The 25,085-nt window shown below is 38.4% G+C and overlaps 1 protein-coding gene across 7 annotated transcripts in view; it reads left to right on the forward strand.

Moving 5' to 3' along the window:
- Positions 1-25,085, forward strand: part of SLC4A4 (solute carrier family 4 member 4) — a 343,869-nt gene that overhangs the window by 226,298 nt on the left and 92,486 nt on the right. For all 7 annotated transcript variants that reach the window (XM_077848312.1, XM_077848309.1, XM_077848311.1 and 4 more), the window contains 5 exons: positions 4,961-5,048; positions 7,270-7,424; positions 8,050-8,169; positions 10,276-10,450; positions 23,689-23,822. In XM_077848312.1, the coding sequence (XP_077704438.1) occupies positions 4,961-5,048; positions 7,270-7,424; positions 8,050-8,169; positions 10,276-10,450; positions 23,689-23,822 (672 nt within the window). The remainder of the gene's footprint in view (positions 1-4,960; positions 5,049-7,269; positions 7,425-8,049; positions 8,170-10,275; positions 10,451-23,688; positions 23,823-25,085) is intronic.

The following is a 25,085-nucleotide window of genomic DNA, read 5'->3' on the forward strand; positions in this document are numbered from 1 at the left end:
CATGTAACATTTTTCCGGGAAACAGTTTTATCCATTTGCTGTCCTCTGGGCCAGTGCATGCTATAATCACTGAGTAGGGAGCCTCATTAGCCTTTGTGTGTATGAGTGATGTGGGGCCATTTACAGTGGCTGCATCCTGCGAAATCCAATCAAGGAAATCCCACAAGGAATGTGGTGGGCAACGTGGAGGACTGCCTCTGTACTCAGCAGTGTGCTTTCACGCACTGCCCTGTTGTACCGCAGGGAGACTTGGGAAGTTTGTTTTTGTGGACATTTGGCAACGGTCACTTTTCTTTTAGAAGGTGGAAGAAAGCTATGCTCTGATATTTAGTATTGTTATTGTTGCGATTTATAATAAGCAGTATTACTGCCATGCACCTCTTATGAAGCACGGATCTAGCAGCTGCCCGTGTCTAGTGTCCACAGGTTTCTCTGTTTACCCTGTAATGGGCTAAATGTACTTGAGCTTTGTGCCTGCACCTGGCCTAGTGCCAGCTGGGTGGACGTTATCTGCTTAGGGTCCCTTCTTGCCACCCACGTGAAGGCAAACTGTTCTTTGCTATTTGATGACTTGGTAGGATGTGCTGATTTTTCCCAGCATCTTGCAGACATTTTGCTCGCCATCATCTTTTATCTGTCCCCAGAGGTGCCACTTCTCCATACTTCTGAGTGATGTAGGGGATGAGTATTATTACTCCTATTTCACAGGTGAGAGATGGTGGCGAAAGGAGGATTCATAATCAGCACTAGAAATAGAACTGCAGATTTCTGACTCTGAAGCTAGGCTTTAGGGAGGATCTGAGGAGCTACTTAGAATGGATTTAAACAAAATACTTTAGAGTTTTCCCATGAAGAAAAATAAAAGCCCCTGATCAGTTTGTTTTTTTTTCTGATTTTGATTTTCACATTTAAGACCAATATTTAGTCAGTAAATTCTAGTCCCCTGAAAATGAGAATGTTTACTCCTTTCGTATCACTGTAAGTTCATATGTATTTTATGTTATAAATGATGATTTGCCTGAAAGAAGCAGTTTGTGCATAATTATCGAAACCATAGAAAATCTAACCATTAGAGGGATTGAGATGGAAGTCCTGCTGGTTCAAGTCTGTCTTGTCCCACAGTCCAGTGGCCAGCTGCTATTTACTGTATGTAACGTGGTTGTTTCTGGTGGGTTTGTGGTCCTCACGCATCTATAGTGGAAGCTGCAGTTTAGCCATGATTTCCAAAGCCGCTAAATATGAATAATGGCTTATTTGATTCACTGCTGTTTTGAGAGCTGGGAGTAAAGGATTGGTGCATGCTGAGTTTATTCTAGAAATAGCTGTGATATATCAGGAAGGAGGAGGGTGCATATCCTTTCTGAAAAGATCGAGTGGTTTAGGAAGGCTTGGCTCTTCTTCTGGTATTATGCTCTGATTCTGCCTGTAATTATTTTGTGAATGTGAGTATAGTCCATTGGTTCCGGACAGAGATCATCTGGTACTTATTTTCATTATGGAGAATGCTAGAGGCATCCTCCTCAGGCATAATTAGTATGTGAAAAAGCTCACAAGTGTAGAGGAGCCTCATGATGATTCTTGAGACAGCTAGCACTGTTAAAAATTCTATGACTTTGTTTCCAGTTATGAGTGAATAAAAAGAACTCAATAACATAAATTAATTTCGTTTCCCCAGCTGTCAACATGGTCTGTGCCCTTCCAGCCACACGAATGTGATATTTACCCCAATTTGTTAATAAAGAAAAAAGCTTCTGGTCAAAAATAACATCTGTCCATTGACAAAAAACAGCTTGGGTCATGAAAGGAGTTTTCAGTATGTTATAAAAGCTGAGTTTGGCAAGACGTACTTCTATCATGAAAGTTGTAGCAGCTTTTGCTTCTTCAGGGTTAAAGGGGAAAGAACATGTTTCAGGCAGAGGGAACTTCAACTTCCCTCTATTCTGTGTTGCTAGTTTTCTAGATCCCTCATCTCCGTTTCAACAATGCAATCCAAATTAGGGGCTTTTTAAGGGTTTCTGTTCCTATAGGTGAAGTTCTTGACCTGAGGTGATGTTTCCTTCTACCTATAGATAGAGGCCAGATTTCTTCTCTGGATCATTTTAAAGGGTTGAATTTATCAAATGGTTCCTGACTGGAGTAATGGGAAAATTTCCCTGATATGATTTTATTTCTATTTGGCACCATTAAAGAATAAACATAAGTGTTAATAAATACTTATTATATATGATATATATGTGGTTATCCAGGAAAGAGAAACTATACCTTGATATCTGAAGTTACTGTAACAATGTAATTCTCATAAATTGGGTTTATTGCTGTAATATCTATTCTAGTCACTATTAGTCTGCTACTTTCATTCATTCTTTGGTCCTATTTAGCAGAGACCAGAGTAGATATTTACAGAAAATGAATGCCCTCCTCCCACAAGGCTTTAAGTTAGAGGCTCCATTACTCTATCAGCCCTTGGGATGGTTACCCATCCTCTGCCAAAGTTTATATTTGAGGACCACTGATAACTGAGCGTTTGTCTCACTTTCTAACAAGATAGTATTTTGGCTTTGTTGCCATATAGCCAACCTGATCATTAATTCGTGTGTCAGTTGAGAAACGTGTATTTCCATAATGTGTATTTGTAAACCATAATCGTGATGAAGATGCTAGGGCAAGGTGGGAAGAGGTACAGGGTGGTTCTGAAAAGTTCTTAGATACTATGCCTTACTGAAAAACTAATATTTAGACACATTAAAATAACAAAAAAAATGGTGGGTAAAGGCAACCCATGATTCAAAATGTGTCCAGTAAAGGATCCAGGTGTTGCATATGTTCTCTTGCTGCACCACATCTGCCCGCTTTGCCTAAAAACTATGTTCTTACTAAGTGCCCTGTCTGAGAGCTGGCCATTTCTCGACAGGCAAATAGGATTGAGAAATGTGGCCAGTACTGTAGGTGCTCCTTATGCTCCTTAATTGGATTTATATTTTGCTTTAGTGGTTAAATGTTTTTTGCTTATGTTGCACTCAAATCAGACATCAGTCATTTTAGTAAAGTACATTTTAGTGTCATAAAGAAGCACTTTATAATACTTGAGGTAGTGGTATATAATTTAGGTCCAGCTTCAAACAAGGAAAAATTCTAGTTTCAGTTGAACTTCGCTATTAGAAGAACTAAAATCCACTTTTAATAATGACTTCCTTCATACTTGAACAGACTTTCATGCCTGCTGGTTGCTTTTGCTTTTTCATCTACTGTGGTAACACTTAAAAGTGAGTGTGCCGCCTCATGCCAGAACTGGTTTCTAAGCAAATAAGTATTGAACAGTTTTATGGTTATTCGGGTTTAAAATTGAAGCATTCAAACTTTAAGTAATTTTCTTACATTCTTAGTTTCTGGTTGTTTTCCTTTCCTCTTCAGATTGAATTTTATAATGAAAAAAAATTATTTATTCAAGGACCTTTTAGAACAGACCCTAACACTTTGGAGAGAGTACTTGCTGTCAACCCATTTTTTATTTAAAGAGAGGTATATAAATAAATGAGTAAAAAGAAATTTTATTAAGCAAGTCCCATAATAACCCTGGTCCCATAAAATTTCACCTAAGATTTCTTGACCCAGCTAAGCATCAACATCTTTCACCAAGGTGACCTATGGGAGTCATAGGTTGGGAAGGCAATATTAGGCAGAATTGTTTGCTGAAAAGAACAGGACGTGAGAAGGCCTATCTACTCTCTCTCATTTACTAGGCACAATCTTTGGCTCATCCCTTGATCTCCTTGAGTCTCAGTATCCTCGCCATTAAACTGGAATAGGATACCTGTCCTTATTGCAAAAGAGTATATGGAGTTTAAATGAGCTGATGAGGGGGATCCCTGGGTGGCGCAGTGGTTTGGCGCCTGCCTTTGGCCCAGGGCGTGATCCTGGAGGCCCGGGATCGAATCCCACGTCGGGCTCCCGGTGCATGGAGCCTGCTTCTCCCTCTGCCTATGTCTCTGCCTCTTTCTCTCTCTCTCTCTCTCTCTCTCTGTGTGTGTGACTATCATAAATAAATAAAAAATTTAAAAAAAAAATAAATGAGCTGATGAATACGAAATGCTTTGCAAGCTTTAAAAAGCTGAGCAAATGTGATGTCATCATTTTTGATGCTCTTATTGTCTCCGTGTTAGGTAAGACATGATCATAAGCAAGGCGGATATGTATCCAGTGTTGCCTTTTATATATTGTTTCTTAATCAGTTACTGGGTTTCTTCCTCTCTTGTTGAGACACAAACCTAAGTGGGGATGAGGCTCGTTACTGCAAATTCCAGGACCTCCTTACTGTGGAGCAATGCGTGTACATTATCAAGAAAACAAGTTTGGAAAGGAAAATGAGGACACTCACAAAAGAATTTTAACTGTCTGTGAATGATGCTTTATTTTGAATTTCTCTCATATTTCTCTCTCTTTACTTTGGCTGTCAGCATGTGGCTTACTTGTAGAGGACTTGCTTTTTGCTGACTTCCAGTCACTTGTGAGCAGAAATATTTCTTAAAAATATGGAGAGAATCATTTGTCACTGCTCATATTGAATAAGGAAAAGTCAGAGAAATCTGAAGATGTACTAAGTCTTTCTGGTTACTGTACTTAATGGGTTTTCTCCAAAGATTCTGAAAGTCAGTAGAAATGGAGAGAAAAGAAAATTTAGAAAAAAAGATTGAATGACTCCCAAAGTGAAGTTCTCTTGCTCAGTGAGAAACTTCTCAGGGTTTCCATGGTAAATTCTTTCTTGCCTCCAAAGAAACAACAATTTGTGTTTCACTGTAGTGTGAAAGACCATCTTTTGTGTTACCGAGAATATTACCTTTGTTTTAAAGATGAATTCTAGACTTATACTGTTTAAAAACTAGGATAGATGTGTCTCAGGTTAATGTATATTAACTTTGATGAAATGTGTTTTATAGCTTTTGCTTCTTTCCTCTTCCTTTAGGTTCTTGTTCATTCTCTTGGGTCCTAAGGGGAAAGCCAAGTCCTACCATGAGATTGGCAGAGCCATTGCCACCTTGATGTCTGACGAGGTAGGCGATCTGGAACATGGTGATCTGTGAATGTTCCACTTGTATAGTTTTCATACTGTGAATTGGCTGTCACAATTTATTCAGCTAGAATTATGTGGTTACCAGCCTTCTTTATGACATGAGGCACAGCTTTCTTGGCAGATGAGCTGATATCTGCACAGGTTTTCAAAAAATAAATTTTATGTTGGAATAAAATATGGTTTCCTTTCTTTTTCTAAGCATTTGCAATTCTTAAAACTGACATATGTTAAATATTCTTTAAAAAGTTCAAATCACTGTATTAATTTAAACTTTATCTCTTAAAATGTTTTATATATTCATTCTGGGAGTGCAAGCATCCATATATCATATTGTTTCAGAAATAATGGGTTCTATAAAGTAATGCATAATAAAATGAATCATGCATTTTTTTCTTAGATATCAGAAAGTACCTGTTTTTTATGGTCTTCTTATCTTGCAGGAAAGAATTCTACACACTCTAAAATGCATTAGCAACTGTTACTGCAGAGTATCTAGTACTTTGGCAGCATAACCTTACTCTCATAACAGCTTGAATGTTGTTACACACATTCTAGATATGATGAAACCCTTAACCCTAGTCTCAGTAGGAGAAATACAAGTAGGATATGGGATCACTGATTTCTGCCTCTGTGTCTTTTTAGCTTACTGTTTCCCCAAATGTTTTACTTTTGCTTTATTACTTGAATTGTTAGCTTCTCCAAGTGCTAAGTGGAGAATAGGGCATTTAGTTCTGGAAGTTCTTTTTGGTGATTATTCAGATGGTTACTTAACGTGGGACTGAGAGCGTTGATGCATAGCTTTGCTGGTTTTCCCCCTTGAGGCAACAAAACATCTCAGGGGGCTCTTTGATTTATTTTTGTGTGTTTATATTTTCTTAAAAAAAAATCATTCCTCCTAAGATGTAACAATTAGAAATGCTTTAAGCTCTAAGTGACAGAAAATCCTGTTTTATAGTGGCTTAAACTACTTGGGGTTTGGGTTTTTTTTTTGCTCACATATCAGGAAATTTGGAAGTAAGTAGTTACTAGAGTTGATTTAACTTAACTGCTTATGATAATCAAGAGCCAAGGCTCTTGCTTGGTGGTCTTAAGGTGGCTACTGCAGTCAGCTCCAGCCATCATCCCTTCTGTATTCAAGGTAGGAAAAAGGGGGCAGGAATGTAAGCTGTATTTGTCTCTTTTAACAGGTATTCTAAAGGTTTCCAGACAGCTTTTTTCTTTTATCTCATTGGTCAGAACTGTCAATCCTTATCTGCCTGGGAGGCTGGAAAAGTGACCCTTTGACTTTCCAGCCTCTCTTGTAGCTGTACCCGCCACAGATGAGGTGCTGGCACTTTGTGCTGCCCTACTCTTAATCTCTTAACCCTCAGACCATTACATGTTATTTGTTTGACAGCTTTTAAAAATTCTTGTCGAAGACAAGAGATTTAGTAGATGATCTTTAAGAATGTTAAGCAGGAGCCATCTTTTCTCCTAGAGACCAAAGAATGAGGTATGAAAAGGTAGAAAGGACTTGCAGATCATCAGCTAGGTTAGAAGACTGGAATGATTGGCAAAGAGGATTATGTATGTACATTCTGGATGCTCCTTCTTTGGATATCCATATCAAAGACATGAAGCATTGCTACCATGGATGGTTTAGTTACTGCCTTGTTTAAAAGGTTAGACAGATGATCACCTGCTTAAAGCCCTTTGTTTTTTGTGTTACCAGTATAACTTAGATTTTTCTTCATTTGATAGCTAGCATTATTTGTGTGTTTGAGAGTTGCAATGTTGGGGTCTTATTAACCCTATCTTAACACTCAGCTTGAACTTTTCCTTTTTGATATACCAGCAATGGTTTGTCCCAGTCATTTTCATTTCAGAGAATGACTTGTATATTTCTCCAAACCATTTTCATCTGGCTTCCACAGCAACTATAGCAGTAATGGCACATGCCAGTGAGAGATGAAAGGCAATGTTGTGTTACAGTATTGATTTAAAAAAAAAAAAATATATATATATAAAAGAAACACAGCTGTTTTCTCATGCCTCTACTTATGTTCTTTGGGTTCAAAATCAGAATACCAAAATAGTTTGGGACAAGCTGATAGGAAATATGAGAATATGATTATATTAAATATATATTAAATATTAAAGTGGCTCGACATGCTGTGAGGCATGTAGAGAGTTCTCTTGTTGGATCTCTTATTATCCTCTAGGTGTTCCATGACATTGCTTATAAAGCAAAAGACAGGCAGGACCTGATTGCTGGCATTGACGAGTTCCTGGATGAAGTCATTGTCCTTCCACCTGGGGAATGGGATCCAGCAATCAGGATAGAGCCTCCTAAGAGTCTTCCATCATCTGACAAGAGGTAAATTATCAGGCAATTGGGGTGTTTCATCCATTAGAAGGAGGCTGTATTCAGAAAAGGAAATGGGGTCACGTGACTATCCTAATACTGTGTTTTCAGGTTCCCATTTAACTTGATGTATTCTCTCAAATGAATCACATATGTGCTTTGGTTTGACATTTCGTTGACACTGTAAAGTGAATGTTGTATGCTGTTATATTCTTCAGTGATTGCAAATTAGAGATCTCAGATTATGATATTGGGATACATTATAGATTTTTGGAGGATGTGTTGGGGACTTTCCATACATAAAGAAAGATTGGTTTACCCAAGAGGAGTCCCTATAGATTTGAGAGGCTATTGGGTAAGATAATTTTGGAGAAGGCATTTTTTTGAAAATCTGTTAATTTTCAAGTGAAACAGTGTACCCCTTGTACAGTATACAACACATTCAGCCTTTTATTCAACAGTCACTGTCTTCCCTCCAAGTAGAACACTTTAAGAGTTGTCTGGTAGGGTGGCAGAAGGATGTAATGATCTTTCTCCCAAAGGTTTTCAGTCCGTCTCTTCATTAGTGCATGACACAGCCAAGAAGCAGATGAATAAAATGAACTAATATTCTCTTGGGCTCTGTTGTCTTGCTTAGAAAGAATATGTACTCAGGTGGAGAGAATATTCAGATGAATGGGGACACCCCCCATGATGGAGGCCACGGAGGAGGAGGAGGGGGACACGCGGATTGTGAAGAATTACAGCGAACTGGACGGTAACTGATGGATTCTTTTGCCATTCATGATGAGGAGCTATTTGGATCTTAATTTCCTTTCATTTTCCTATCAGCATTTGACTCACTGGTTTGTGCATTTGTTCAGCCAGTGTGTGTGTGTGTGTGTGTGTGTGTGTGTGTGTAGATAGATTAGTTGCAGGGGTGGGGGTTGGGGTGAGGGATGCAACAGTAACTTAAAAAAGCCCTTGCATTTTTGGGTCTTCCTTGGTAGTAGTGGGAGACAAACAATGAGAAAATGAACAAATGTGATGATTATCTGAGGAAAACTAAAGCAGAAGTACAGAGTTTGGCGATGGGAGGAAGGTATTCCAGTTTAAATAGGTCCAAGAAGGCCTTATGAAGAATTGCAGCATTGAGGAAAGTCCTGAAGGAGGTGGAGGAAGACCCAGAAGCTGTGGAGGTGGGGATAGGGGACAGCAAAGTGCCTGGTATGTGCTAGGTTGGCGTCTAGGCCATGAAGTGAGGGAAGAGGTGCCCGAGAGAAAGTTAGCAGGACTGCAGGTGGTGTGAGTGAGTGGCGGGAAGGCAGTCATGTGCCAGTCTTCCCTGTTTGGCTTCTGTGATCCCATCCTTTCCCTGGACATTTACATGCAAGTGGGTAACATGTTACAGAAATGAGGAACTCTCAGGTGATGGTCTCCTGAGCCTGCAGTTGGAGAGTCAGGTTTCCCAGATTGCTTTTGTAAATCTCTTAAGTAATATTTTAAATAGGATGCTTGTGTTATGAAGATAGTCCTTTTTAAGGACATTGAGGGTTTTTTGAAAGCACCAAGCTATGTTTTTTTAATATGCAGTTAAATCTGAATGAAATGATTTTATTGCTCTGATACCCACTTGGGTTTCTCTCTGACATTAAAGGCACATTATTTCTCTCCCCTTTTTTCTTAAAGAATAGAGAACATAAAACCTCCCCCCCTATTTTTGTTCTTAATAGTTCTTTACAAACTATTTTTAATAGGAATATCCTTTTCCTTTTCTATAGATATGAGTTCTGGGATTCAGCTCTTATTTAATCAGGCTGGACTTTCATGCTTATATAGTTCACTTTTTTCCTGAATGCACTGCGTGTGTACAGCATGCCCAGTCCCATGCTCAGCCCCGTGCATACTGAGAAAACTGCAGTGGGGCACCGAATGCAGCGAGGGCCAGCAAGCCTTCCCGCCACCATCTACTCTCAGCCCCAGACACTCCGGATAATGTATGATAGCCTACGGTAGAAATCTGAACTCTGAGTGGAAGGTCAGAACTGCAGAGAGCTGCTGAGTTCTGAGGGAGGACCACCTACGCAGCAGGAAGGGCATGAGGAAGGCTGAGATGTGACGTTTGGTTGGGAGGGAGGGAAGTTGACTGATGCACAAACAAGACCACTGACTACCAATGTGCGGAATGGGGCCGAGCTTGCAGTGCTCTTCCACCACGTACCGGCACAGCTTCCTCCCTCATTCCTTCGGAACTTATCCCAGAGTCACCTGCTCGGGAGGCCTGTTCTGGCCACTCCGATATATTCAATATTTGCTTCTCTAGCACTTAGTAGCCCACTTAATTTTTCCCTTGATTTTTAGCGCCATGAATTTGACTCATATGGGCTGTCACCCATGTAGAAAGTGGAATCCCTGAGGGCAGGTGTTTTTGCCTGTGTGGTTCACTGTTGTGTCTTCAGCACCTGGAGTAGTGCTGGGCATATCGCAGGTGCGTAGTAAACACTGGTAGAATGATGAGTGGGGCTGAAAAGGAAACTGTGGCAAGATTATAAAGGGCCTTCCATGCTTGGCTCTCACATGTTTGGATGTTTTTCTTCAAACAGTGAGAAATTTTCATTCATCTACACAATTCGCTCTCATCTAGAAACCAACTGTCTGTTCTTTAGGGAATGTGACACCCAATTTAGTGACCAAGACAGAGACAGATCGAAGCAAATGTATTGTTCTACAGTTTTCTGGTTTTATATCCAAAGTGGTTAAGCAGAGCTTGTTGATTCAGACACTTTGAATACAAATTCTTTGTGGCTTAATAAGTTTAAATCTCATGTTTAATTTGATGTCAGTTTGTTTTACATTGTCACATTTTTGCTTTCTCCCTACCCAGGTTCTGTGGTGGACTAATTAAGGACATAAAGAGGAAAGCACCATTTTTCGCCAGTGATTTTTATGATGCTCTAAATATTCAGGCGCTTTCAGCAATTCTCTTCATTTATCTGGCAACTGTAACTAATGCTATCACTTTTGGAGGACTGCTTGGGGATGCCACTGACAACATGCAGGTGGGTTTGGTTTGGGGGAAGACACAAATAGTACAGCCCAGATTGCCTTCCTCACCCCTATAGCTCAGCTAGAAGCAGATGGCCTTTCAGTTACTCAGCGTGATTTTCTTTCTTTTGCTGGATGCTGCATTTTACTTTGCTTCTGGCCTGCTGCTATATTTCCAGCATTTTAGTAATTACAAAAATAGCTCGATGAAATCTGGCTTGAGTCACAAGTGGGGAAAAGAAGGGAAGGAAATGAGGATATACAATTCTATTTGGGCAAAAGCGTATCAGCTGCTTTAATTTTGTGCAGGGCACCAGGTTTAGCTCTTCTACTTACTACCTTGTGTGCGCGGACCATATTCTGTGAAACTTGATGAACACACTCTTTCTGGGAATGCATGATTAGCTTCATTTTACACATGAGCAAACAGTCATCAAAAAATTGAGTGATTTGCTTGAGGTTGGATTTGCATATCTATCAGTAGAACTCAGCTTTAAGGAATGTAAGTTAAGAGTTGTTTCTCCTGTTCTTGAATCTGCCTGTCATTAAGCTGTAAAGACCCTGGCCTGACTTATTTTGTACGAAGCACAGTTTGTTGGTTACTCTGCAGGTGCTATTTGTCTTCCTTTTGTGTCAGTAACAGCTAAAGTTTTAGTGCTAGAAAGGATATTTTGGATGCCTTCTATCCATCAGAAAAATATAAACAAAGCTAAGAAAAAATAAGCATTGTGCTAGGTGCTGAATATAGGGTAGTGAGTGAACGTGCTATTTTTGTTAAAGGTTTATTTATTTGAGAGAGAGAATGAGCGAGCATGGGTGGGGGGCGGGGCGGAGAATTTTCAAGCAGACTCCCTGCTGAGAACGGAGCCCTGAGACCCAGGAGATCATGACCTGAGCCTAAACCGAGTCAGATGCTTAGTGACTGAGCCTCCCAGGTGCACCAAAGCTGGTATTCTTGTGAAAAGAATCAGATTCAAGCCCTTCTCAAGCCCCGTCCTTCTACTTCAGTACTTGTTACTGATTGACCTATGTGACATTCATCAGTGCTGCCAGCGAGCTTATTAAAAAAAAAAAAAAAAAATACAGGTGATTCCAAAAGATTGCTTTTCTTCTACCTTTGTTTTCTCTGTGCAGTCATGCTTTAGGTTCTGCCAAAACACAAAAAATTGAAACAGAGACTACGTATGACATCTTTGTCAACCCGAGTGAAAAGGGAGAAGTTACTTTGAACAACTGTTTTAGTCTGTTCAGAGCAGTTTTTTCTTTCAGCCCTTATCGTTGCATAGCACGTGAATCCAAAACGTAGAGGCTTGGAACAGGCATTTTACACTTCCTGGGGTTTCGGAGCCTGATGGACTTGTCTAGGGTGCTTCTCTCTTTGGGCCTCTTACGTTTGTAGTGAGGTGGCAGCTGAAGTTGGAGTCCCCGCAGGCTTTTTTATTCATGTGTCTGGTCCCTGGATTGGGATGTCTGGAACATTTGGGGACTAAGGACTCTGAACATGACTTTTCCACGTGGCTAGCTTGGCTTTCTCACAGCTGGGGACTGTGATGACCCCTGAGAGCGCATGCTCTATAGGAAGGGGGCACTTGCCACTCAACTTTGCTTGCTCCCATGTGAATATGTGCTCAGTATCACTTCATTTTCTGACTTTCAAAAAGAGACCAAAACCTCAAATTCTTACGTGAAAGCTAGTGATTTTTAAATATTGGAAACTAATTAACATTGAAAAAAGTAATATTGTGCTGGCCAGAACGCACGTATGTGTTATGTTCCCAGTGAGACAGCTGCAGTGTGGGGAGTGAAACAAAGTGTGGTCCGGTGCAGAGATGAGGAGTATGGATAGGCTGTTCCTCCCCGTTGTCCTCATTCATAAAGATAGGAATGAACGCATTCAACCTTAACAGTGATGTCAGTAGTAGTATTTTTATAAGTCTGATCTGTATCCAAATTGGCCAGTTATGCTTCATCCAGATGAGAGCCTAAGGAATACTACATCAGATCATTCAAGAAAACTAGTGGAAAGAGAGCTGTGGGGAAGCACCCTAAAGCCAGCACGAAGAACATGAGCAACAGGAAGCCATGCTAGCAAAATACAAAAAAGCTGTGATTTTGAGAGTGGCAAGAAAAACCTTTCCCTGCCTTTCAGAATACATGGAGACTTCCTGTGCAGATGATTTTTTAACGCATAGTTTTCCATGAAGGTTCTTTTCATCGAGATGGAGAAATTGCGACACTTCCTATGTGTTAGTTTCCTGCCTTTTTAAATTGAATTGAACCCTTTTCCAACCTCGTAAGCCTTCGCTTTAAAACACCACATCTGAGATGAGGAAGAAATCTGTTCAGATCTATTGTTGGCCCTCCTATGTGAATTAACTTCCACATGTGCACATTTTGGGGAAAGTAAAGGATTCTACTGTGTAACATATGTGGTTCTCATGAGTATTTCGTCTGTGATGAATGTTATGGGAAAGGCCTTGCTGGTGGAGTAAGCAGTTTTCTGAGTTCTACAGACTTTCAGAGAAGCAAATGCTTTCAGCGTGTCTGGACGTTAGGTTGTCCGCTCAAAGGATCTTTTGCTGGATGTCACTCCTAGGAGTTGACTTAATTCAAAGTATCAAATTCAGACCTACGAGGATATTTGCCAGACATGTTCTGCTTACTTTATTAATAGCTTTTGTGACCTCTGTTGATTATTTCACTGAAACTGTGAACTCAACATTTTAAAAGTCTTTGGAAATATCGAAGAGCATATTTTTCTCTCACTTCTGGTCTTTTCCTTTGAAAAAATGTATTGGCAAAATACTGCAATTTGGTACTTGTAGAAGTCACAGTAGGTGGTGGAAACATAAAAAGGATAGAAAATTAATGATTGTTAATATATATTTGTTGAACTGAATAGTCTATTATCTGTTTCTTTGGGGCAAACTAATGCTATTAGTGGATGGGTGCATAGATCTGAGTGCTGGATTTATAGCTCTAGAATGATCTAGAAATTAGTGTGCACATGCACACCCATGCACACTCAACTCAATAGTTTTAGAGTGGTTTTACATATCCCAGTATTTTAATAGGAAGCACTGGTACAATGACTGAAGGTACTACCATCACTACTTGCGGTGGTAGATGACTTAAATGAATATTTCTATTGGTTGTCTATTTTAAGGACTAGAGAGTAAGGTAACTTAATATGTTGAAAAGCATCTCAGAGCAGGTACTAGAACATACAGACGTTTTGATGCTCTAGCAGTAGAAATCTTAACTTGGCATTAGGATGAAATATTTTGTGGATTTGGTGTGAAGTCGCAGATCATTTCCCAGGTCCATGGCAGAAGTTGATTTATTCCTTTGCAAATATTTATTGCATGACTACTGTGTGGCAGACGCTATTTTAAGTGCCGGGGGTACAGATAAGTGACCAAGATAGATAAGAACCCCTATTCTGATGGTATTTACAGTCTAGGATGTTGATAAGGCATTATTTTTTTTCTATGTCCCGAGGAGATACCAATAGTGGTATGTAGTGGGCTTATTTAGATGGTAGTCCTCTGCATCTATTTGACTTTCCAAACACTAGATCCAGACTAAGCAGGGCATTGGCAGAGCTTGAGGTGATCTTCAATTATATCACGTACCTTTATAATGTGGCAGCGGGTTATTCTCAAAAGCTGTGCTTTTGAACAAGTAGCTCAAATGAGTCAAATGAGAATAGTGTCCTTGCTTTTAAAGGCAGGCAGCTCAGAGATGGTTCACATAGGGCCTTTATTGTCAGGCTACAAATAGACATGGGTGCTGGTACAAACATGTTGTGAAAATACAGATGAGTCACTGCACTGTTGTTGTCTAAGCAGACTCTTCTGCCAGCTTCTGTGCAGGAGGTCTTGCCTGCTCTAAGACAGAAATTTACATTTACGCATTTATTTCAGAGCTAAAAAATATGTGTGTAATATTAATTATAATGAATATTAATCATAATAAAATAAGTGCATGTTTAATATTCCTGCAAACACACTTGTGTATCTGTCCCTACATCATTAGAAGCAGATCTTGGGAGCCATATTGATCATTTTCCATGGACCTAAGTTCAGAATGAAAGAATTGAAGCTATGATGGCTCCACATACAATCAATTTATAATGGCAACATAGATGACTGCACAAGTTTCTCAATTTGGCATACACGTTTGGGTCATCAATCCTTCTCTGAGAGGACTCCAAGGCTTTTGGCGGGGGTCTTCATGGATTCCTTAAGTGTAGACAATTAAAAATTTAGCTTGGGCCTCTGTGGTGACTGAATTGCTTTGCCAAGAGTTGACCTTAGATTTATCCAAGTAGGATCCAGCCCTGGGTTGAGCCTATTTCCTGTTCCTGTTGTTCAACAACAAAGGACTAGAGCATATGCTTTCTGAGACCCAGGAATTATGCAACACTTTTATTCTTCTTCTCAGTAGGTCCCGCTGTAATAATGCTCTGGTCTCCTTGCCATGCTATGAAGTAAACAAAGGGTTTTCAGCCTCACCATCCTAGAATTATATCCTTTCCAAAACTAAACTCTGTGACCATGGATGCTAACTCACTGTACCGTATTTATATTCTTGGTTGCCAAGCAGGCTTACTGCTCTGTTCATTTAGATACTTCTGATTAAAATGTTAAACATTGATTTAACAAATATTTGTAGATAGCTTAGTCTATGGGCAAGATGCTTTGTGGCAAGTCTTTGTGTTTTTAAAAGTTGTTTTTAGCTTTATGACACAGAAAAATCTTTTCACTCAAATCAACACTGTTGATTGTGAATGACTGAACATAGTCTAGAATGAAGAAAGTCATTTTAATTTCTTTCCCTGGAGTAAATATAATCCTATTTTCACAAACCTTTTAGCAAAAGGATACAGTAAGACTTTTAGAATTCTGTGAATTTTGTGATATTTATGGAGCCTAACGGAGCACATTTTAAGGAAATTTGTCTCATAATAAGGAACATTTATAGCTGGCATCTCCAAATTTGAAGCTTTATTTTAACATACTGCTGTGCTGAGAATATTTAATCAATCTGCTGAGGTTGTAAATGTATCATTTCTTATTCACATATGATATTCCTCCGTAAGAGAGATGCTTTTTTATGAAGTTTATAAAGTTTAATTTATGACAGCAAGATTAAAGAAAATTGATAATTGCCTCATTATAGTGAAGACGACCGTTTAGTAATTTCAACTTACCTCAATGTTGCACTTTGGCACCAAAATGCATTTCTTTCTTGAAATGGAAATGTAAGGTGACATCTTAATCTGCCTGAAAGTGTCTTCCAGAAAACTGTGACAGTCTTAAAAAGTTGGGTAGAGATAGTCTGTTGGAATGATATAGTTGGATTGTTTTGGTAGGCAAAAAAAATGGGTATTTCATGTCAAAGTAAAGGGCTTGCATTCCTTTCTTGCCTCCAATGTGTATGCTGGCTATTCTTCTCCCAGGAAGGAACTTAACAAAATAATTTGCGTCACTTCATGTACAAGTTCTGAATTAAGCCTGTTTGATTAAGGTTAAGCCAAATATAACCAAATTTTTCACTTACCAGAACATATTTGTTTCTTTTCCCCACTGAAAGACATTTGTCAACTCTTTTTTCTTGGTGATTAAAAAAAGGATAGTGATTTGGGCAGGCTGATGATCCCAAATGTTGTGACATTCTAAAACTATTTTGTGTTTGTTTTGCAATTATTTTGAGTTACCTTTATTTTTAATAAGATATAATTATGCATTGTAGAAAATTCAAACAATGCAGGAAAAACTACATAAAGGGTAAACTTGCCCTTAAACTCATCACTCAGAAATAACCATTATTAACATTTTCATGGACATCTTTCACACATCTTGCAATGCATGTGTAAATAGATAGGTTGATGTATAAGATTTTGTATAAATGAGATTATGCACTTGCTGTTTCATAACATGACTAGTATTTAATGGAAGTTTTTCCACTTCGGTATGGATCTTGAACATGATTTTTAATGACTACATCTATTTATACACATGATAATGCATGTCCTATAATTTACCTAATAAATTCTCTATTAGTACATTTTCAGTTTTCCCAAATTTTCTCATTTATAAGCAAACTGTAGTGCTTTTTTTTTTTTTTAAGATTTTATTTATTCCTGAGAGACACAGAGAGAGAGGCAGAGACATAGGCAGAGGGAGGAGCAGGCTCCACGCAGGTAGCCCGATGTGGGACTTGATCCTGGGACCCCAGGATCATGCTCTGGGCCAAAGGCAGGCACTAAACCACTGAGCCACCCAGGCGTCCCCAAACTGTAGTGCTTAACCATGTTTTCATTCTTTGTAATTATCTCTTTAGAGTAAAATTCCTAGCAGAATGTTTGCAGGATATGCTTATTTTATTTTTTATATTTGTTTTAAATTGCGCTCACAAAGGTGATACCAGTTTATATTTCTGCCAATAATGGACAAGACTGTCCACTTGTATGCACTCTTGCAAAAACAGGATTTTGTCCCATATTCTCATTTTTGCCATTCGGTGGGTTGAGGATGATGGCTTATTCTTACTCATTTCAAATGTCTTTGATTTTTAGGGAGGATGAATATTCTTCCACATTTTTATTGACTATATGTCTTTGTATTTGTGTCCTTGGCATATTTTCCCTTTAGGTATTTGGTTTTTTTCTGATTGGCTCATAAGAACTCTTTGTGTAATAAGGATATTTTCCCCTTTCTTGTCAGAAATAACATGAATCTATTTGCCCTAGATCTATCTTGTGTCTTTCCACCTTATTCATGATTTCTTTTACCATACAGATTTTAATTTTTGTGTATTCAGAATCTTCAATCTTTTATAGTCTTTTTATTTTCATTATATATTTAGAGAGATTTCCCCACTCCAAGATCAGAAAAATATTTACCCACCTATCTTAGTACTTTTATGTTTTCATTTAATTTTTTTATCCATCTGGAACTGATTTTTGTGTAAGGTCATACTGGCATTTGATGTTTGGGCACTTCAAATGATCTAGGTACGTATTAATAGCTCTTCAAACAAAAAAATATCGTAAAGCCTCCCATTTTGCCTATCCATCCTATCAGACTTGGAATTGTGGCTCTTTGCTGAAGGCTTTAGCTCATACTTTTCTTCAAGCAAGGAGCTACTTCATCTTTCAGTCTTCTCTCTTCCTTCAGTTCTTGCTGGGCAGTGTAAACAGAAATCCTGTTCATGATGACAAAGCACTTTTAGGCAGAGTAGATGGCAATAAGGATTTGGGAGCTGTAATCTGTCAGGACAGAAATCACTGATTTATTGACTGTAGCTACACAGGTGAAATAAAAAAAAATGAGGGTTGGATATCCAATCTTCTTCCCCAGTGTAGATGAATGGTCTATGTAAGTGGACCTTAACAAATGCTAGCAAGTAGTTCTTATTTTGAAAGAGGAAGGGAGTTTTTCTAATGGGTGTATCTCAAATTTGAGCCATATGAGAATCACCTGGCGAACTCTTAAGAAACTACTGACTCCAGGTCTAATCTTCAGAGATCTTGAGTTAATTGTTCAAGATAAAGGTAAAGGTAAATCATTATTTTTTCTTAAAAAAAAAAAAAAAAAGCAGAAATAAAAGCTTCCTAGTAATTGTCATATGGCCCAAATTTGATTTAGAGAGTTGCATCATTTCTTCACTTATTTTTAATCATGTGGCTTGGGTCATGTGGCTTGGCTTTATGCTGGGGACCTGACATCAAAACATCAGATAATTCAGGTCTGACTACCTATTTCTATTGACCATGTTTAAATGGCATTAGGCTGCATCATTTTTCTTGGCTAAATTTCAGATCCAAAAAGACGCAGCTTGAGAAATTTAATTTTATTATTCAACATTCTACACAGTCCATATAAATTACCACGAGCATGGGCTGAAATTTCTTTTTATGGTTAGAAACAGTTTAGTTTCTTTTAAAAAGCTTGAAATTTTACAGTTAAGTCTGTGAATACTTTACCATTTACTGCCACCAAAATATTTTATTTTCCAAGTTTTAGTTGGTTGAAAATTGTCAAAGATAGAAAATTTTTGTTTTCTTGGGCAGTTGTGCCACTTTTCTCCTGTTTTTGCCATCCAAATTCCCTAGATGGTTGTGATTATTATTCTAAATAATGGATTTCTTAGTAAAAAGGACATAAAACAAGAAGCGCCATTCTTTAGTGTCATATGAAGATGCTAAATTGCAGTAAAGTCAAAGTTGACAGCATAAATTTTTAATTTTTAATGTTTCATCATCTTTTCAATGTGCTTGTTTTACATTAGTGATGACAGGGATGATGGCCTGGCAGCCCTTGTCACAGGTAGCTCAAAGACCTAAAATGCTGGTGTTACCAATTATGGTTGATTTTTTAAAAAAAGATTTTATTTATTTATTCATGAGAGACAGAGAGAGAGAGAGAGGCAGAGACACAGGCAGAGGGAAAAGCAGGCTCCATGCAGGGAGCCCGATGCAGGACTCGATCCTGGGACTCCAGGATCATGCCTTGAGCCAAAGGGAGGCGCTAAACCACTGAGCCACCCAGGGATCCCCTGTTTTGTTTTATTAAAAGAATTTTGTTCCTATAGTTTGACTTCTTTTATGCTTTATTTTTCTATTATGGGACTTGTGCTGATTTTCTTGGCTGTTTTGTAAAACAGGGTTTAACTTCATATCCTGGTGGAAGCAGAGTGATGTTCATAAATTGTTTTGGATATGGGTTTTGACTTCACTGCAGTAAAATAAAACAAACTCTTCTGTTTTGTTATAGTTGATTCCATGTGTTTAGTAACACAAGGAATGAAAAGAAGCAATTTTCAATGGCTCTAGTGTTGTCCCCCAGGCTTCTGTTGATTTGGTATTTGCTCTGGGGAATATTGAAGATCTAAAGAGCGTTTTTTCCCACATTTCCTCTGAGGACTAATCTTTTTTTCTTTTCACGTCACTCCTTTCAATGTTCTCTCTCCATCTTTTCCTTCTTTTGATGAAAAGAAATAATAGAGGCAGACTGGAGAAAAGGGGATGAGAAGCAGCGAAGGAAAGCAAACCTACTTTTTATCGTATCTCTATTTTTAGCTTTTTATATATTATCATCTTTCTTAGCCCAAATAATTTTCCTGTGAAATAGCAATTTATTCGACAGAAGAGACAATTAGAGTGTGGAGAAGTTGGTGACTGGCGGACCTGAGATTTAACTCAGATATCCCTGACTCCAAGACATGCTGTTTGCGCTGAGCCACCTGGGAGAGTTGTTGGAAATCATCTGAGTTCAACTTCCTATATTATATATAAACAAATACATTATGTATACGTTACTATTCATGAAAAACGTGTTCTATATCGGAGACTACGCCAAACATTTTACATGTATTATCTGATATGTATACCGTTTAAGACATAGATGAACTTGCTTAAAGTCGTTGATTGAGTGAAAGGTATAGTCTAGAGTCACTTTGAGATTTTTGACTTCAGAGTCCATGGTTAAACTACATCAACTCCACTTCTCTCCATGAAGAAACTAAAATTGGCAAGCTTTAAGTGACCTTCCCAAGATCACCAGCACTTTGGTGACAGAACAAAGTCTAGACTCTAGATTTCTAACTGCTGGTTCTTTGCTCATTCTTGTCTTCAGGGGTTGATGATACTTGATCAGGAATGGAAGGACATGAAAGCCTAACCAGACAGCACTGGAACACTTTGTCCCACCAGATTCTGTCACACGTATTCTCATGAACTAAAAGAGAAATAAGAGAGGCAGGAGAAATCAGGGTTAGAAGTGTCTTTATGAGTTACAGCTATTAAAAATACACACACACATATTATTTTCCTTTTTTTATATTCGTGAATCCTGAATATAATAAATCAGAAAAGGGGTTTCTTATATATTTGCCTTATAAATTGCTTCAAATTCTAGTTAGTTCAACTGAAGTTATTCATTGCATGAGATTATTTTTAAAGTTTCTTACTATCAAGAGTAACATATCAAAATGTGGTGAAAATAGTTCTTTTTCTCAGAAATGCTGCAAGCATCTCTACGTTTAAGCAAGTTTCCAGTGCAGTGTATGTAATAAATCACCTGTCTCTGTTTCAAAAATTGTCAGCAACAGAATGGAAACTGCAGCACTTACCAAAAGATCAAGTACTGAAATAAAAATAATCTCTCTTTTAAGAGTCACATGGTTTCCATAAATCACAGCCATTTTCTGGAAGAAATTCGTTGTTATCTTTACTGAGTGAGCAACAATGGCTGTTGACCTTTGATTAAATGGAAGCGAGGGTATGATTTGGGTATTTCTTCTTCAGTTCCTCTGGTGTTTCCTGCATGCCTACAGAGCACATGCAGGGCTACTGCAAAGCTTGTTGAGAGAAGGAAAAATAGGAAGGCCCCCAGAGACCCTGTGCTTGCCCTCAGAGAGATTAATAGCAATGTCAAATCAAGTAGAGGATTCTTTTTTTTTTTTTTTTTAATTTTTTTTTTCAAGTAGAGGATTCTTAATCTCGTATTTCTGACTTCCTTCATGTTCTCTCTTTCGCTCAGGCTGTGTTGTATTTTGATCATGCAGTAGTAATAAGAAGTAGGCACTTTTCCATGCTTGATAAAGGATGATACAGTAACTTTGCCTGTCAGATATATCCAGAGTATGGCTTGTCCTGCCACATGGAGCACTCCATTCCTACTCTTTCATGTTACACACACGAAAGTAAGTTATAGAGAGAAAGATCTAAATGAAAAGACATTTAAGAAGAAAAACCCAAGGTCAATGCACAGAAGGTGAAAAACTGCATGTCCAAGAATATTCCAGCTGAAAGCTTACCTTTTATCCTTGCTATGGGTGAGGCAGTAGTTGGATCGGTACCATACTCCATACACTTGTTCCACATTGAATGTGGATTTGTTCATATCATTTAACTCTCCTGAATCTCAATACCTTCACATGTAAGAGATCGAAACTATTTGTTGAGCACAGGGGAGTCTCTTCTCTGCATAAATGCAACCTGGTTCTGCTAGCCTTGCTGGTTATTCTTCATTCTGTCCCTCTAAAGAAGAATGAGGTGGATACTCTGATTATGTCTGGAATGACTATAAAATAATGAAGTGACATTCTTCAGTCATGTAGTAGGACTCACATCTGTGGAAACCACATCCCTTCCTGCCAGCCTTTCAACCTAGACTTCTTACATGGGAATAGTTCTGGATTGTTTCAGAATATGGATGCTCACTATGCGAGAAGCCAGTCTTATTTGTCAACCCTTGTGATTTTTTGCCCTTTCTCCACCCAACCCCATTATTACATAGTGCTGTTCTAAAAAATTTTTAACTGTTTTCTGAATTGAACTCTACCGTTCAAAGAGGAGGATGTACTATTGCCAGTGTCATTGTAAGGAGCCACTGCTGGCTCTGAAGCAGTGTGAAAAACATTTTGAGTAATCATCATCATAAGGGTATCTTAGGATGGCTTTTTAAATGACTATAGCACTTAGTGTATTTAAGTTCTGAAAGTTGATTTTTCTTATTTTGATATGTAAACTTTTATTACTTAAAAAAGCATTTTTAAAATTTGAGTATAGTTGACATAGAATGTTACATTTGTTTTTGGTGTAGAAGGAACATAGTGATTCAACTGCTCTACATGTTGTATTGTGCTCACCATAAGTGTAGCTACCATCCCTCAAAATGTGATGCTATTACAATATCATTGAATGTATTTCCTATGTTACGCCTTTTATTCCTGTGACTTACTCATTCTATAACTGTAACTTGATTTAAAAAACAATTCCTTCATAATCATTTCATTGTATTATGTGATAAGTGAATGAAAGTTGCCGGAGAACTGTTGGGGCAGTGGAAAGAGGTGGATGTAGGGTGACAGGTAGATAGGTTAAATGTTTGGTGGGGGCTGGGGATGACTGAGCTGTGTTTCAGGTTACCCAGAAATCCATTCTGCTCCAAACAAAGGGTGGTTTAGATTAAGAGATGGCTTGTTTTATGTAAACATAAATCATACTTTGATGCACATACTTTAACTTATTATTCAGTTGAAGAGGGAGATCTTTTTGGTACCATTTTATTTTAATATACACATATAGAGATCACATAGTTTCGCTCTCATGTAAATTAATCTACCATTAAATATATATATATATATATTTGTGTCTTTTATATATATATTTGTGTCTTTTAAAGCTATAGAATATTTACTCATTTGAAAAAATTTTATCTTACAAGATTTATGGTCTAGATGTATACACTTATGTATAAATAAAAGGACTCTGTCATCTTTTTATATTTAAAAAATCATCCCTTGATAGAATACTATTTCAAGTTTAGAAAGGGATCCTCTTACTTTGTGCTTTTCTAACTAAAGTTCGAACTGATGAAAGATAGAGGAAATGGGCTAGTTTGCTATCGTCTGAGATGTTGGTCCCAAATGACATCATTAAGAAAGTTAGGATAATCTTATAAATCAGTGATGCTTGATGGTTCATGTTTCCTTGTTCTTGTTAGGCTAAAGGAAAATTATGGGTTGAGTTTCCAGAGATACAACTATGGGGAGGTGTGGCCACAAAGATTTAGTTACTCATGTTCCTACATATGTATTTCCTCTAAAATAAATTAAAGCTCTTCTATAAGTTTACATTGGACAAAGAGTATGTAATGAGAATTTTTTTTTTTTTGGAGTTGGTGTCTTAGAGATTGCAGGATAAAGGGCAACTAACTTTTTTTGTCCCGCTTTGCTCCCCTCTCAAATCTTTCCTTTAGAAAAATAGCTTTTGTGTATAAAATGTAACTACTTATACATACCTACTATGTGCAAGTGAAGTCAGGCTGAAACAAACACTGAAGGTAACCATGAAGAGAAAAACATCACCAAAAGTACGGAATCACTTCTACCCACTTGGTGGTATTACACAGTACGATTTAACATGCAGAAGCTTCGATTAATATTTTTAGGATGGATCAGAGTCACCTTTTGCCTTCTGTAGTCAACCACCAGTCATTATAGTTACAAGAGTTCTTTGGAGCAGATCAGCCCTTGGAGTAGGGAGGGATGACTAAATCTTACAGTGAAATAAATGGTAATATTTATACTGGTAAGAATCTTAATTCCTCATGTCTATTTGCTATGTTTGCTATGGCCCTCATAATAGCATATTCATGTGCTTAATTTCCCTAGTGACATCACACATGGGAAGAAAAAAGATGTGTTTCTCTTAACAGCTTTATTTTCTTTCTATTAGGGTGTGTTGGAGAGCTTCCTGGGCACAGCTGTCTCTGGAGCCATCTTTTGCCTGTTTGCCGGTCAACCCCTCACTATTTTGAGCAGCACAGGACCTGTTCTAGTTTTTGAGAGGCTTCTATTTAATTTCAGCAAGTATGTATATACATATCTAATTATAAATTAGGATGGTTTGATCGTAGAACATTCATAGTCTAGACTGAGTGTAGAATAATAATTAGATCAGTCAGCATATGGGAATTTTAAGATGTAGGTTGAAAGGCCCTTTGGGATTACGTATTCCAACACTCATTTTACGTTTGATTCAGCTGAGGCCCATATGGCATACTATCTGCTTCTCTCATCATCATTCTCTGCCCCTGTAGTCTTGCTTTGTGCCTCAGGGGCTGCCCCATGTGGATTGCAACACCTAAACTCCTTTGCCTGCTGGCTTCTTGGGTTTAGTAGTGCATCAGTAGGACAGGAAGGGAGAGAGGTAGGGGTGTGTGTCTACCTTTCGGCACCTCACTGGCCCTGCTTTAACACAGCAGTCTGACAATAGCTTGTTCCCTGACTGTAGCCCCTGTAAGGTGGCTCCTCTGTTCTGGTTCTGGCCTCTCCAGGCTCTGATGACTCTATTTCTTCCTTGGTCTTTTCAAGCCAGGAGGTAAAAGTGGCTTCCTGATTTTGCTAGTCCCTGAGTACCTTGCCATTCTCTGTTACTGACACCTTTGTAAATAGCCCATTTATTAAGTTTTCTTTACAATTTCCATTTGAGAATGCCTTCTATTTCCTGCCATGATCCTGATGATACATTAGAAAAATGAAATGTCTCGTTCAAGGTCACATGGCTCATTAATGAGAGACTAGTGGCTCCAGTGATCCACTGCTCCTAATCCTGTTTTCAGTTTTTTTTTTTTTTTAAGATTTTTATTTATTTATTCATGAGAGACACGGAGAGAGAGAGAGAGGCAGAGACATAGGCAGAGGGAGAAGCAGGCTCCATGCAGGGAGCCCTACATGGGACTCGATCCCAGGTCTCCAAGATCAGGCCCTGGATGGAAGGTGATGCTAAACTGCTGAGCCACCTGGGCTGCCCTGATTTCAGTGTTCTTAACTAAAGATACGTCTTAAGAGTCAACTGAGTAATAACATTTGTTGAGTGCTGATCACGTACCAAGATACCAAGTATTATCCTACGTATATTGCATGGATTCCCTCATTTGAGTCCTGTAGCAATACTGTGAGGTGTAGGGACCATACCCTGTTTTATAGATGAGAAAACAGGCAGGGAGAGGGTGAGCGCATTGCTGAAGGATCCATCATCTGTTGTTTGTAGGCCTGGAATTTGAATTCCTGCTGACTCGGGAGCCTGTGCCTCTTATGGAATCACTAGACACTCCCAATGGACATAACGAC

The sequence above is a fragment of the Canis aureus genome, chromosome 14, assembly GCF_053574225.1.
Source record: "Canis aureus isolate CA01 chromosome 14, VMU_Caureus_v.1.0, whole genome shotgun sequence".
Classification (NCBI taxonomy): domain Eukaryota; kingdom Metazoa; phylum Chordata; class Mammalia; order Carnivora; family Canidae; genus Canis; species Canis aureus.